The sequence below is a fragment of the Passer montanus genome, unplaced genomic scaffold (assembly GCF_014805655.1).
Source record: "Passer montanus isolate IOZ18808 unplaced genomic scaffold, ASM1480565v1 scaffold6, whole genome shotgun sequence".
NCBI lineage: Eukaryota > Metazoa > Chordata > Aves > Passeriformes > Passeridae > Passer > Passer montanus.
Window position 1 is genome coordinate 13,570,753 of NW_024371037.1, and position 15,414 is coordinate 13,586,166.

At 40.6% G+C, this 15,414-nt stretch overlaps 1 protein-coding gene across 6 annotated transcripts in view; it reads right to left on the reverse strand.

Moving 5' to 3' along the window:
* Nucleotides 1-3,806: 3,806 nt before the first annotated feature.
* The window catches only part of PRICKLE1 (prickle planar cell polarity protein 1), a 65,847-nt gene continuing 54,239 nt past the window's right edge, over nt 3,807-15,414 (reverse strand). For 5 of the 6 annotated variants that reach the window (XM_039726911.1, XM_039726912.1, XM_039726909.1 and 2 more), the window contains exons 2-8: nt 13,039-13,217; nt 10,689-10,802; nt 9,709-9,846; nt 9,011-9,214; nt 8,315-8,501; nt 7,313-8,176; nt 5,180-6,036 (exon numbers count right to left, since the gene is read on the reverse strand). In XM_039726911.1, the coding sequence (XP_039582845.1) occupies nt 5,180-6,036; nt 7,313-8,176; nt 8,315-8,501; nt 9,011-9,214; nt 9,709-9,846; nt 10,689-10,802; nt 13,039-13,170 (2,496 nt within the window). In that variant the 5' untranslated portion in view covers nt 13,171-13,217. Of the gene's footprint in view, nt 6,037-7,312; nt 8,177-8,314; nt 8,502-9,010; nt 9,215-9,708; nt 9,847-10,688; nt 10,803-13,038; nt 13,218-15,414 lie in introns of all 6 variants that reach the window. The other variant, XM_039726907.1, reaches the window with a different exon arrangement.

Here is a 15,414-nt window from a genome sequence, read left to right on the forward strand (position 1 = left end):
TACAGTTTGTTAGGAGTTTCCTTTGTTAGAAGCCCAATTAAGTTTATTATACAAGTATCCAAGTTTTTCTGTAAAGTAAGGCCTAAGTTTACACTCATAGAATCATAGAATATCTCAGGTTGGAAGGGACCTTTAGTGTTGGTTGAGTGCATCTCCCTGCTCCTCACTGAACCACTATGAGCATTGTCCAGATGCTCCTTGAACTCTGGGGGGCTTGGGGCTGTACCACTTCCCTGGGGATCCTGTTCCAGTGACTAACCATCCTCTCATGTCCAATCTGAACTTCCCCTCATGCAGATTCATTCCATTTCCTTGAGTCCTGTCACGGGGCACCAGAGAGAATTCATTGCCTGCCCCTCTGCTGCCCACCCTGAGGAACCTGTAGAATGCAGTGAGGTCACCCCTCATTCTCATCCAGGGTCCTCCTTTCACCACCTTGATCACCCTACTCTGGGCACACAAATAGATTTATATCCTTATATTGTGGCAGCCAGAACTGCCCCCAGCACTGGAGGTGAGGCTGCCCCAGTGCAGAGCAGGACAATGCCCTCCCCTGCCCAGCTGCCAGTGCAGTGCCTGATGCACCCCAGGACAGGGTTGGCCCTCCTGGCTGCCAGGGCACTGCTGGTTTGAGTATAAGTTACCATCCATGGGGTCCTCCAAGTCTCTTTCTGCAGGGCTGCTATCCAACTCCTCATTCCCTAAATTTTACAGAAAATCAGGACTATCCTGTCCCAGGTGGTGAATGTAGCTCTTGCCCTTGTTAAACTTCATGCAGCTGGTCATTGCCTCCCAGCTCCTTGGTCTGTTCAGATCTCTCTGCAGGACTTCTCTCCTCTTGAGAGAGTCCAGAGCTCCTCTCAATTTAGTATCATCAGCAAACTCACTCAATGGACATTTGACTTGTCTATCTCCATTGAAGAGCCCTGTGGAGTCCCACTGGTGACCAGCTGCCAGCCTGAGGTAACCCCATTCACTATGCCTAATCATTTGCTTAATCTGATGTTTTTTAAAATTTATTAAACTTTACATGTGAACTAGGGAGTTTTTTTGAGTTTTTTGTAAGTGCTATTTCTGTGAAAGGTTTAATTCACATTTGTAAGTGATGAGTAACTGATTTTCCATCTAATACTTGGAATTGTGTTGAATGCTTGCATTTAACCTTCTGTGATGTAAGCTTTCAGTTGGTGTAAGTAAAATATAATATGGAAGTCCTTTAACTTAAGGAAGAAATATGGCTTTTATTCTTGCTTGCTTTACAAATATGTATTTTGGATTAGTTTCATGTAATGTAAAAAAAAAAAAAAATGTCCCTGGTCCAGTGGTCAGCCTCAGTGGGGCTCTGGAAAGCTGTAGGAAGAGAGTAAGTGCTATTTCTGTGAAAGGTTTAATTCACATTTGTAAGTGATGAGTAACTGATTTTCCATCTAATACTTGGCATTGTGTTGAATGCTTGCATTTAACCTTCTGTGATGTAAGCTTTCAGTTGGTGTAAGTAAAATATAATATGGAAGTCCTTTAACTTAAGGAAGAAATATGGCTTTTATTCTTGCTTGCTTTACAAATATGTATTTTGGATTCGTTTCATGTAGTGTAAAAAAAAAAAAATGTCCCTGGTCCAGTGGTCAGCCTCAGTGGGGCTCTGGAAAGCTGTAGGAAGAGCACTGGGGGAAGGAAACATGCTGTGATGGAGGAATTTAATTTGTCACCTTCAGAGCTCCTGAAAACAGAAATTACTCCTAGCACTTCTTAATGTTGCGGATACCCTTTTAATTAAAAAGAAGGTGGAAATTGAAGGAGTATGGAAATTTAGTGCTGTCTGCTGAGACTGAAGTGGTTACTTCTGTAACCTCACTTGGGCGAGTTGGCAGCTTTGAGTGACAATGTGAGCAGTAAAGGTGAAAATCAGCAACAAAACCACTGTTGATAGGAAAGGAGATAATGCCAGGTATCAGAGAAGGACCAAATCTTTGTCACCCTCTTGTCTGCAAGATTTTCAGTTTTGATGAGGATAGTTTTACCTTGGTATTTTTTACTGTCATGAAGGTTGTACTGGGTGTGGCTGGGATGGAGTTAAATGTTCTTCATAAAGGCTGGTGCAGTGCTTCAGGTTTTTCTGGAAACATAGTGATAACACTGGGATGTTTCAGCTGTTGCTGAGCAGAGCTTGCCCAGAGTCAAGGCCTTTTCTGCCTCTCAGCCCACCCCACCAGTGAGGAGGGTGGGAGTGCACAAGATGCTGGGAGGAAATACAATCAGGACAGCTGATCCCAACTGCCCACAGGTGATAGGGCATCATGCTTGGCATATAAAACTAGGGATAGGGGCAAGAGTTTGCCAGGGCTGCTGCTGTTCAAGGACAGGCTGGGTATTACTTGGCTAATGCTGAGCTGGTGAGTTTTTTGGTATCACTTCAGGGTTTTCTGTTTGGAGTTTGTTTTTCTCTATTAAATGGTCTTCAGCTCAGCCCATGAGTTTTCTTATTTTTCTCTCCTCCATCCCACTGGGGGTAGTGAGTAAGGAGCTGTGTCATGCTTAGGTGCCTGCCAGGGTATATGCTCCACTAGGAATATAGTTAATACTTCCAATAACTCTAACCACACTTTAGAGCTTTTGTGACTGTATCTGGTCACAGACACCATATCCTATATCATTTTCTTCAAGGTAGGGAAATCAATTAGAAACATTTCTCATAAGAGGTTGTCAAAAATAGTAAGACATACAAAAATGTATGTCAAGCTTAAAAAATAGAGTAATACGGTCATCTTTAAACTTAAAAAAAAAAGTGTTAAGAAGCAGTTAACAATCTAGGAGAACTAGTATTCTATAAGGTACTAACTACAGTTTGGGAGAGTGCATCTGCATGTCAGGAGATGGTGTGGCATCAGAGGAATTACTTGTGGAGACATTTCTCCGTGTCTCCAACATGTGACACAGCAGTAGTGGCACAGCATTTTGTTTCTGAGGATGCTGGTTTCCCATTTTTGGAAATGCAGGTGAGACTGGAAGGTCCTAATCATTATTGGAGCATCCTGGAGGAGGTTATGAACAAGTCAGCATCTCCAGCCCCGTAGCCCTGCAGTGTGGTGGCTGCAGCATGCTTGAGCCCAGCAGGGACATGGCTGCTGGGTAAGCTGCCTGAGCCCCGCAGCAGCCAGGTGGAAGCACCCCACCAGGCACCCAGGCATGGCTTTGATCAGCTTTCACCTCCACAAGACTGTGTGTACTAGGAAAGTGACTTATGTGGTGAGCACCACCTCTGGGAGGAAAGGATCTGCTGCTCATTTTACCCTGAAAAATACAAGCAATTAACTGCTAGTCTGCTTACCCTTACTAATAGCCTGATTTTCGTTGGTGCAAACTAGTGCTCATGTTCATTCTCTCCTTTACTTCTAGCTGCTTTTGTTTCCATACTTTTCTATCCTCAAGAAGGGCAAGCTTAGTAAATGCCACAGCCATTGGCTTTCTGACCACCTGAAGAAAGGAATTAAATGAAATAATAGACACTTCTTACCAAAAAAGCCTGTGAAATGGAACTATCTTCATTAGTGGATATTACAGTTAAGAAATTCTTGCCCTTTATTTAAAGCAGTGGAAGAAGTTTATTATAACTTTAAATAGCTCCTGCTCCATGTCTGGAGTTTAAGGCACCTACTGTGATTACCTCCTACTTTATAGTTTTTGCCAGCTTGCCTTCTAGAACCACTCAGTATCTCTCTTCCTTTAGGTAAGCAAACTTCAGAAATTATTTTTGGGGAAGGAGGGAGAACAATAATAAAAAAATCCACGTCCACAGGAGTTGCATACTGGTTGTAATGATATATTCCAAGCTTGTGTGGTTTTTACATTTATATAGTTTACATTTTGCTTGACCCATAAATAATACTTGCAAGATTAAGAGGGCCTTAGAGAGTATTTACATAGCCCCACCATGCATATAGAGCTTTTAATACCTAGTAGACAAAATTAAGCTGTTTTGCACTGAACATTTTTCAACTTAAACCCCCTGACTAAAATACAAGCAATATTTCATCCATAACACTGCTGTTAAACCCCTAACAAATCTAGTTTGATATGGTAACAAACTTCTTCAAATTCAGGGATATAAAAATATTCAGATTTTAAAATTTTAACTGTACAATATGTACATTAGTATTTGCACTGTTAAATTATGAATACATTTAAGCCTATGAAATACTACATTATAAATATCAACCTTTTTGACTTAGAATTGCAGCTAATACATTTTAAAACCTGGATAATGCATGTGAAAAGACACAATTCTGGAGCCTAATCCTTTAAGCCTGTATGAAAATATTTGTTATGTAAGTAGATCCATTGACTTAAATGGGGTTACATGCCTGAGCAAAGGACTCCAGCAGTGGTACCTCTCTCACTGCTGAGGGGTGGGGGCCATGGCAGAAAAAACATCACCACTCATTGGCAGCTAAGTCCAATTCCAGAAGCTAAATTAATATCTTCCTTTAAACAGGCATGAAAAAAACCCCAAACCAAAACCAGCCACCTCACACTTTCTCAAAAAATTGTAGAGGAAAAACCATGAAAGTTAAATGTACAAAACATTCACTGCTGTTTTAGGATACATCAAGGCTTCAAGCATTTCAGCTCCCACATTATGATTTTTGCTTTCTTAAGGAGCATTTTTCCCAAATAAAAAGAATCCAGTTTTTGTATGGAAACTTGAGCAAGGAAGAGTGAGCTTTATCCTGAAGAAAGGGCACAGTATAGAGCCTTCTTTTTCTTGGCAGCAAGAGGAAGAAGACATCACCCTGTGTGTCTATAACTACAGCACAGGACTGACATTTTTATTTATTCATCTTTGTTGAATCCTCTCTCTCAGATAATTCAGTGTAGGTGAATAGTGAGCATAAAATAAAACATCTACAAAAACTCTGTATTAAGAACTGCAGTAACAGTATTTTGACAGCTGAAACACAGTATGTAAACCTAGCAGTATCTGAGCAGATCATTTGGCGTGGTGACATTTCTGAATGTTACATTTACAATGTAAACTCTGGCACGGTTATCATTTACAGTGGCAAAGCATTATGAACTTCAGCAATTTGCCTAAGTACAATTATTAATATAAAAAAGATGTGGTTCAAACTGTAGCTACAGAATTGACTGGTCCTCCCAATTAAGAAATACTAGTAATTAATTAAGATATAATACAATTTTTTCCCTTGTGTCCCCTCTTCTTCTTTGATTTGGTTGTCCTTTGTCCAAACTGAGAACTGGATAACGCAGTAGTTGGACCAGAAAGATCATCTGTATAGTATGGATATCTCAGTGACCGTGGCTGTGGAATTGGCTGTCCTAGAAAATATCCTTCCTCTTCAGAATCAGATGATGAGGATGAAGTTGAACACCAGGAGTCATCTTCCTCACCATACAATCCAAAGAACTTATCAACCACCTGATTCCGCAGTGCATAGTCAGACCTGGTATGGGCATATTGTCCATACAGCTCTGCATTTTGAATATAGGCACGAAGCTCACGTGAGCTTCTATTCTGAATAAATTTTTCATGATCCTGAGGGGAGTAATAACGGAATCTCTCTCTTGGAGAGCATCTTCTTTCTGCGGCCAAATTAAGTGCATTATCTGAACGAGACTTCCTACTTCTTCTGCGATGGTGAGAAGGCCGACTTCCACGCTCTTCAAAATGGTAAACACGCCTGCGAGTCCTTTCACTCATGGGAGGCTGACGTATTTCAAGATTCTCATAACTTCCATTATCAATAACATCATCTGAGAACTTCACTTGTTGTGGTCTAGACTGGGATTTAGATCGTCTCAGTACAGGCACATGCACTGGCTTTTCCTCTGGCAATGCTTTTTCCTGACACAACTCTGAGCTCAGGCTCTTCAAGGACTCAGTGCTCCGATGGAGCATTGAAGAATTCAGAGTTCCCATGTTGCTCATCTTCTCACAGTCCTCCACCTCTAGTTCTTGGAAAGTTTGCAAAGAGTAGAGAGATGGCCGTGGCTTGCCTTCTCCATCCATTGAAGCCCCTGTGGTGGAAATGGAGAAAGGAGGAAGAAGAAAATGAGAGGAGTACCAAAGAGACAAGTATTACAACAAAATATGAAACATTTCTTGTCACCAAGTGTTTTTTTGAACTATTACCAAAAACACTCCCTTCATAGCACAATAAACTTTGTTTTGATTTAAAACATTTAACTGTTAACGCTGATGACCAAGGAATTAGCTGTCATGAGGACATCAAGAGCAGAAGTTCAATGGGTCAAGAATTTTGAAACATACGTACAGGTATGCCTTTTAAGAAAAAAGGATTACTTAAAATTATTCTGCAGTTTATGCTTGCCATTCTTAAGGCTAAAATATTTCACATTTCTAGTGTTGCCAAATTAATGTTCCAGCTGTTGCAACAGGGAAGCCAAGCTCACTGCCTTGCAAAGAAGGATCCTTCCTCTCAAAAAATCATCAAAAGCATCACATGCCCTATGATGGTCCCAGGTGCAATACCTCCAGTTCCTCCTCCTCCTGTGCCCCCTGAACCAAGCTCCCCTCCTCAGTTCCTTCTCTGCTGCTTGGCCAATGCTGCCAGCCTGTGGCTGGGCCTCAGCTAGACAAGTAGCTGCCGTAATTCGGGTTATAGGAGGGAAGGAAAGGAGACCATGACTGGACCCACTTTTCAAATGGGTCTTGACTGCCAGGTCTGGGTTTTTGGACAAAAATAGGGAAGGAAGGTTCATGCACACTTTATCCCTTTGAGGGATAAGGTTATGTTTGACAAGGAGGTTCACAAAAGTGCATTATCAGTTTCCCTTTAGTCAGTGTGGAAAAATCTCACAAACCTAATTGCCTAAGGCTATGAAGTTTACCATCCTTTCAGATTTTTTCTACATATTTTTACAAGCAAATCAGGAAGTTATCTAAAGTGTTTTGTAGATTATCTTTAATATCATCCTAATATATAATGCAACCTCTTATACATAAGGTATGGAAAAATAGTCATTTGCTTAAAACAGTTGTTTGTATGTAATAAATGTGTAGTTGAAGACTGTTCTTATTCTGTTTAACATCACTGCTTAAAGCAAAAAAAAGAGAATTTAAAAGGAGCAAAATCTAATAGGATTTAAGCAACAGAAACATATCCTGTAAAAGATTATGGGCTTGATAAAAGCTGTTGCCTACTTTACATGCATCTCTTGATACTAAAGCTTTTTAGAAATCACTAAAATGAAAAAACTTCCTACAAAATACTCCAACACACATGCTTCTGTTGACCTTCCCATCAAAACCAGTAACTGATTTCCCCATTACCTGTTATGTTAGACAAAGCCAAGGAATCCATTGAGTCTCGAACACTTTGTTCTTGCTGTTTCAGGTCAGACAAGCATTCGAGTGAACCTCCATACCACGGTGCTTGGTCATGTTTGTATCCTGAGGCCCCGTGTTCCATGTCCAGCTCCTGGATTTTCCTGCTGCTGGCAGGGCCTGGGTGGCTGCCATATGCAGAGTCTCCCAAACCATCTTGTGACTGGGCCCAGTACATGTCTGATTGATATTTCTTACTTGCTAGGCTTGGATTATTTTTTTTCAAGTCCAACTTGCTCTTGACCATGCTATCAGAAATCCAGTGTTCACTTGATCTAATGTCTACTTCAGTGGGTTGCTGGAAGAGGCTTTTATCACCAAACTTCAGAAGAAGTTGGGTCATGTAGTCTTCATGTTCAGCCCATTCTTCAGGGTCTTCAGGCATTTCTTGCTCTACTCTTCCTTTCCAGAAGTCTTCATTAACAAAGCCTGCCTCTTCCCTTGAAAGGCTTAAATCATCCAGCTTACGAGAAAGAGTGTCATCAGCATTGTCTGAAAGGCCAGGAAATTTGTAATTGAGGGCTGGCGACAGGAGCAGAGACTGGCGGCACTGGTCGGCTGAGCGGCTGCTTTTTCCCATGCGGACGCTCCTCCTGGAATCTCTGGACCGAGCAGACTGAAACGCAGAATCAGAAGAGTCGGAGGCATGAACATCCTCTCCCAGGCTGCAGGTTTTTGAACAGTAAATCTGCCCTTGCTTTGGAAGGAAAGGGCAGCCAAGCAAAGAGGTCTTGCACTGAGCACAAGAAAAGCAAGTTTCTGTGGCATGCCAGTGCTGTCCATCATAGGTCATCTGAGCATGGTCAACACCTGCAAAGAGAGAAAAAGCAATGCTCTGGGTCTCTCTAAAAATTACTTGCAGAATTCATACTTCGGGAATGTGAAATAATTTCATAAATTGGCTTTCCCTTAATTTGTACGTTTAATGCTTAAAAAGGACACACTTACCAATGTGTTCGCCACAGGTCTCACAGTATTCTGCATAGAGAGATTCAAAACAGTTACAGCAGAATGGCCGCCCATCCTTCATGATGTACCTCTGTCCACCCAGGATTGTCTCACACTCGAGGCAACAGAAGTGTTTCATGTGCCAGTGGCGACCTTCAGCTTCCGTGCACTCATCAGCAAAAATTATCTTTTCAGGGAAAAAAAGGATACTTTTAGTTAAGTGGCCTAAACCTTACCTTGAGAGTTAGAGCATATAAAATATCCTAACTCTGCAGTTCACACACAAAATTTATTTTCATTTTGCTCCCTTTTGAATACAAAGATAGAAACAACAATCTCCCACAACAGAAATAAAAAGAAAGAAAAACAGTACATTCTAAAGCCAAAAAAAAAAAGGAACCTCACCTTGGAACTCAACTATTACAGAAGTTTCTATAAGGATAATATTTTGTAATATTTGAGAATGTTCAATTCTAAATACAAGCAAGTGTTTGCTTTCTAAATACTATCTTATTGCTTGTAATATTTTCAGTTTGACAAGAAATTAAATATCCCTCAGCTTTCAAACACATTGATGCAGCAGAGTCCTGACTTCTTAAGTAACTGAATCTGGAGTTAGGAATTTCTGAAGTGATGCAGTTTGTCAGCTGAACAACAGGAGTGCAGCTTGGCTGTAAAATGTGAATTATTATTTACCTCATCGCAGGCTGAACATCGAGGTTTGAGAAGCTCAGCGTGGTGTCTGCCACAGTGAATTTTTCCATCTTGGTAGAAGTAGATAAGGTCAACAAGAAGCTCGTTGCATGTGAAGCACACAAAACAGGAGGGATGCCAGCACACACCAGGCCCAGCTCTTGAGGCAAAAACTGCAACTTCACCGCCGTTGACTTTTGTACCGCACTGGGAACAAACACACCAGAAAGTGAACACACTTGCCATCCAAAACTACTAGCTTCTTGCATTTAAACTAAGTTAAAACACAAAGCCCAATATGAGATTTTATTCCAAAATTCTGACAATAAGAAAAAAAAAAAATCAGTTTTGGTCTAGATGAATTGCATCTCAATGAACCTTCTGCGAATATAAGTTTACTTTATACAAAATAATGTTTTAAAGCGTATGTCTGCTTTTACTTTAATATGAGTCAGCATTAAGGGGTTTTTTTGAGTAGGAAATATATCAAAGACTCAGTTCATTCCTGGTAGTATCAAAGGTTGTATTTTGCTTAAGCAAGCACTACCTCTTTCGTCTTCCATGCAGCTTCTTCAAAATAATCTTTTGTTGTTGTTGTTTTCAAACACAGACAAAGGTAAGTTTAATATTTAATATTGAGATACGGACCATAGTTTTACATTATTCAGCCCTGTAGCTAGCCTATGGCACCAGTACGTTACCTGCTCACAAACAGCATGCATCACTGCTCTGGAGAGTAGTTTAATAGTGCCTCGTCCCAGTGCCTCCTTTTTGCGCTGAGAGCTGAACATCTGCAGCTCCTTCTTTTCCTCTTCACTTAACGACTGGCAGTATCTCACCTTCCAGTGAAAACACAGGAGAACTTACATTAGAGACTGAGCTTCTAATGGAACAGATGAGTAAGTAAGTGCATATATGCAAGGAATTCATCAGGCCTGCTGCCAATTATAATTAAACTTTTTCTGCTTGCCTTCTCTACCATCTTAATATTTAGGTAATATGGCATAACACAAAAATAGTATGGAGAGAGATTTTTTTTTTCATTACAGGAAAAAACCCACCATGCTAAACTGAGGAGTTGTTTAGGCAAAAGAAAGATTTTCAGAAACTAGCCCAAAGTCTGCTGCTAACCTAAAATAACGGAATGAACCTAAATCAGCCATAATATTGTCCTCTAGATTTATGGTTAAGTGCCCACGACTAAGTGTTGCAATATACACAAGACCTTAAGTACTGACACCCCCGCCCCTTTCCTTACAAAGAGCTTGTTTGTTATTTCCACTTCTACTCCAAATTACACTGCATAACTGAGATGCAAACCTTTTACTATCACAAAGCATCCTTTTTGTGCGCCACAATGCAATTCCAGGAATTTGTAGGTTCCTGGTAATTGGTGGGTGGCTGCAAACACTATAAAACCAACTTGTGTTAAGTTTATTGCAGTGACACCAGCCTGCCTAACAAGCAAAGGCAGTGTCCTTCCAGACAGCTCTTATCTGCACACAAGCCAAGCGGACAGCTGAACAATGGACTCAGTGTACACACCGTGCTGCTTTATAGCTCAGATGCCACTGCAGGCCATGGTTTAGACTTGTAATAAATACACAGGCAGGTAATTCTCCACGGAAAAGCTGCTAGGGAGACCCAAGTCCTGACAGTTCATCCTAAATTCTGTATTTACCTCGTTGTCGTGGGGTGGCAGCTGATAGAGAAGTTGTTTAATCCGGTGTTTCTCTCCAGGGCTGTTAACGTAAGGGACCTTCTCCTCTGGCAAGCAGGCAAAATACAGCTGGACCTGACCAGGAGAAATGCAGAGTTCAGACCCAGAGACACACAGGCCCCAAGCACTGCCAGTGTCCTTTGGCTACTCTTTTATCTCAGGTCTCATTTACCAAGGAAGAAGAGGTCACGCTACATTAGACTGTGACAGGGTTTGTGCTGAAAATACAAGAGCCAGATGAACCAGCTCAGCAAACCTGAATTCTCTGATAAAACTAGCACCCAGCTGCTGAATTGCTTTTCTGGAATGCAATTTGCAGTGACAATTAGGGGGGTATCATAAATTATGCACATTTAATGTTCTCATTATTCCCACCCCCTTCAGGGCTGGTCAACAACTCCATGGAAATTCTAAGTTTCCCTCTGCAATTTACCACACAAGGCACGAAGCTTTCCAGAAAACAGCCACTATATAAACAAATTTAATTTGCTCTCTGCATTTTACACATTGTTGAGACAAAAGCTGTTTTGTAGTCTCCTGCTGATCAGGTTCACCCAAACCATCAGCTTTCATTGCTTCCATGTGGGCTTTGGTAAGAAGGTGGAAACATCCTTCCCTTGGGAGGAGGCTGGATCCAGCCACATTTCAATCAAATGCAAATTAACCAGGAAATTTTCACAGGATGAACGTTTTTGCATCAGCCTTCACTTTTTTTTTTTTTTTTTTCAGAAGAATATTATGACAGGAAAGCTGTAATGAACACTATGACAAAGCCCAATGGCAAAAAATATTTTTGTGGAACAGCTACAGATTTATTGTTTTTCCTATGCAGTTTCCAGCTTGTCACGAGGCCTGGGGCTGTAAGAGCTGACTATTGGCAAAAATATTACTTGCCATAGATTTAAATAATGCTCAGGTCAACAGCTTGTTACTGTGCAAGACAGATGAAAAAAAAGGCATTAATCAGTCACTTAAGTCAGGAAGCAATCAAAATTATGAGAGACAGATAGTACAAAACATGATTTGCTCTTCATTTAACCAAAATCTAAACAACTGAAGTCTACTATAAGCCTACTTGCTACTGACTATATTTCAGGATGCTCCAGGAGAAGATAACATGCAGCAAGAAGTGAAGCTTTAAAATAGCTTATGCCCTTTTCTCAAGTTTATTGCACTGTTCTCAAAATAAGTAACCCTTCGGGGGGAAGAATCCTCCCATCTTTGGTGAGTTTGGGCTAGCTGGGATTATGGGGCTATTTTAGGGCATTTAATTGTTCTGGCAAAATGTTAGCTCACTGTTTGCCTTAAGGTCTGATTCATCAGGATTCTTATAGATGCTTAAGTAAGTGATAAAAAGAGTTGCCCTAAAAATAGCCTGTTATTTGCAATTCCTGCTGACTTGTTACTTTACTCATTATTAAGAAAATCTCTGCATTGCAAAAAAGAGACATCTTCTGCACTTTTTAAAAATATGGACTGTATAAGCTTGCTAGGATCGCTCTGCCTCCTTTATCAGATGTTGCAAAGCCACCCTGGCCATTTAACACTGAAGTCTTGAGTTCTGAATATTACTGAGTACACAGCATCAGCACAGTTGCAATATCATCAATACCATGAGCAGTTCATTCTGGTCTCCCACAGCAACTTGGTCATCAATACTTTCACTTATATTCCCACTGCCATGTGATGTGACACAAAAAAAGACTGAAAAGAGGGGAGAGGACAGCCCAACCAAGGCACAAGTGTCAGCTCCAGACACCACGCAAGAGGAATCCTGGCATGAACAAATGGCAGCCATACAACTATTTAAACAAGCGTGAAATACATTATTACCTGTCACAGTGACTGAACACTTTCATTTATATGCGCTGTCGTACCATCCATATTCTAGATGTCAAACGCCTAATTATTTAAAGAGTCATGCAAGTGCAGTGGAATACTTGACCACAGAGCACAATGTCATGAGGTATGCCATCAGCTTTAATTTAACCTAATAACTTCTTTCAAAAAGAAAGCAAGCTTCCATGCTGCTTTTACTCAGCAATACATACCTCTGCAGCATATACTTTTTGGAAAAGCTTGACTGGGAACTTTTTTGGAACATAAAACTCCTCAGAGCTGAGACCTTTAAGCTACCTACACAGAGCCCCATTGGACAATTGGACAGGAAACACAAAAGAAGTGAAAAGGTCTACAGGAATTAAAGTTTTATACACTCTAAGAATTTAATTAGACCTACAGAGGCAGCATATCACTCTCTCAGACAGTCCTTACGAGGCTTATTTTTAAAATGCAGAAACATGGTTGGTACCTGCTCTGGTCTGAGGCCTGGGGGGACCCAGGCATATTCCTCCAAGGCACAGCCAGAGTCATCGTCAGAGGTTGAGCTTCGCTGACACCCAAAAATGAGGTTATTGGCTTTGGGCTCCATCTCCAATGGCATAAGTGTGAAGTGTTAAATATTTCAGCTGCAGCTCATCAAGCAGTGATCTGGAGAAAAAGATTAATAGAGCTTTAATAGAGTTGAACATGAACAACTAATTATCAGTGTAAATGATCTTACAACAGTTTAGCATTCCTTGTGTTGCCCAGAACAATAAATTAGTGATGCTTCATCACAACTTGCTACAAGCAATTCAAAAGTGCTCAAAAAAGTTATGAAAATAAAACTATTGAAGAAAAAAAATCCGAGAAATCTAGGCACAGATTATCACTTTTGGCAACCACAATATATTTCAGTATTAACATTTGTCACCTTTTACAGTTCTGCTTGTTTCACATCACAGGATATATATATTTAGGTAACTCTAGGAAAGACTCATTGAGCAGGTGCTAACAGGAATGACACAAGCTCTTCCTGAAGTCATTACAGCCACTAACCTAGTAAAACAAAAGACATGGCAACCACTTGTCAAAAACTAAAGAAATTATTGGGGTAAGATGGTTGTGCAAGTAGCATCCTGTTGTTCACAAGGCAGGCACAGAGCAAGAGCATCTGCTGGATTCCTCTGAGAACTTTGGTAATGCTGTATATGGGAGCGGAAGGGCGTTGGTCATGTTAAATATCTGAAATCCAATTATGCCAGATTAGTCTGTAAAATGCATAATGATTGTTCTGTCAATTTAAAACCCTACAGGGAGATGATTTTGTTGATTCATGAAGCCTGCAAAGCTTAATATCAGTGGGATTGTTTTAAGTCACAACTGTCAAAGACGGCTCCCACCAAGATCTGAAGCAGTCTGCAGTAAAAAGCGTAACAAGATATATGTCTTGCATTAATTCTAGCAGAAGTTCTTAGGAAATTCAGATGAGGCATTTCAGTGAAATACAGATAACCAAAAGCACAGAGGATTTGTCCTAACACAACAGATATCCTGGCCTCTTGGGGCAGGGAGAAGCTTGCTCTTACAGTACGACCTTACGTGTGAGCGGTGCCTTCCCTCTTTCAGGACATTCTTTCACCTGTTCATCTAAACACAGATCCAATTTTGTCAGTGCTACATCCGAGCTGTAGAAAATTTTGATCTCCTTTAATAAACCTTGCTGGTGGGTCTAACAAGAAAAGCAATCTAAAAACTTCTGGTGGGTCCTACATTACATTTCCAGTCTCATCACCACTGTTTTGGAGAAAATAATTGCTCCTAGATCACAGGTGGAAGATTTAAGACTGCTTACCCAAGTATTCTGCTGGTTACTCAACAGGAGTTTCTCCTCCAAGCATGAGGCACTGGTTAGTGCCAGGTTCTGATAACTCAGCACATAAACCCAAACCTGCTCCATAAAAAGTGGGCATATGCATCCAAAAGCTACAAACTCAGAGAAATTATAATATCCAGTATATAGTCTTATCTAGCCCTATTTTCAATATGTCTATACATTCCCACAGCCCATAAAAAGAGGTGGGATCACTTAACTCTTCCACTGGGCTAGTGCTCCAAAAAATGAAGTTGTTTAACTTTACTTCAAAAACTTCTGGTTCAAAAACGTACACACTATTTTTGGTGCACTGCTAAGATGCCAAGACACTTCATAGCTCCACTGTAATAGAAGATTAATTTAATATTTGATGGGGCAAGCAAACCTGCCAACTTCCCCTCTGAGAATGGGCTATTTCTGGAAAGCTGGTGAGCTGTCAGGCACATGTCTGAAATCTTCCTCAAGTTGAACAGCTAAAGGTTAGCACAACAGCTTCTGAGTTTAACATCACCATATTACAGTCTTTCTCAAGGAAGGTAAGTATAACCAAACTCAATCCTAAAAACTCAATCCTATATATGTAAAGCAGAAAGACAGGCTTCCTACTGTATCCCTTGAATTAGTTGCTCTCAGAGGCAAATGATAAGACAAGGAATAGAGAATTGCTTTCCCTTCCCACTTACAGGTGGAAGTAAAGTCATGCATCAAGTATGCTTTTGCTATTGCTTGCATAAAACTGGAATGCAAGGAAGGAGGGACAGGGGAATAATGTGATGCAGTTAGGAAATCATTCTAGGAAAAAAAGGCAGCAGTGTTCACTGTTGCTGATGGATAGGGATGCTTAGTTTGGCAGCTTGTGTCACATCATCTATATCCAAGTAATTCTTAAATATAAAGTCACTAGGAATACTGAGAAGGTGAATTCCTTCCAAGATGACCTTAGCAGCAGATGAACTATTTTACCATTTCCTTTTAGAAAGGGGCAGATGC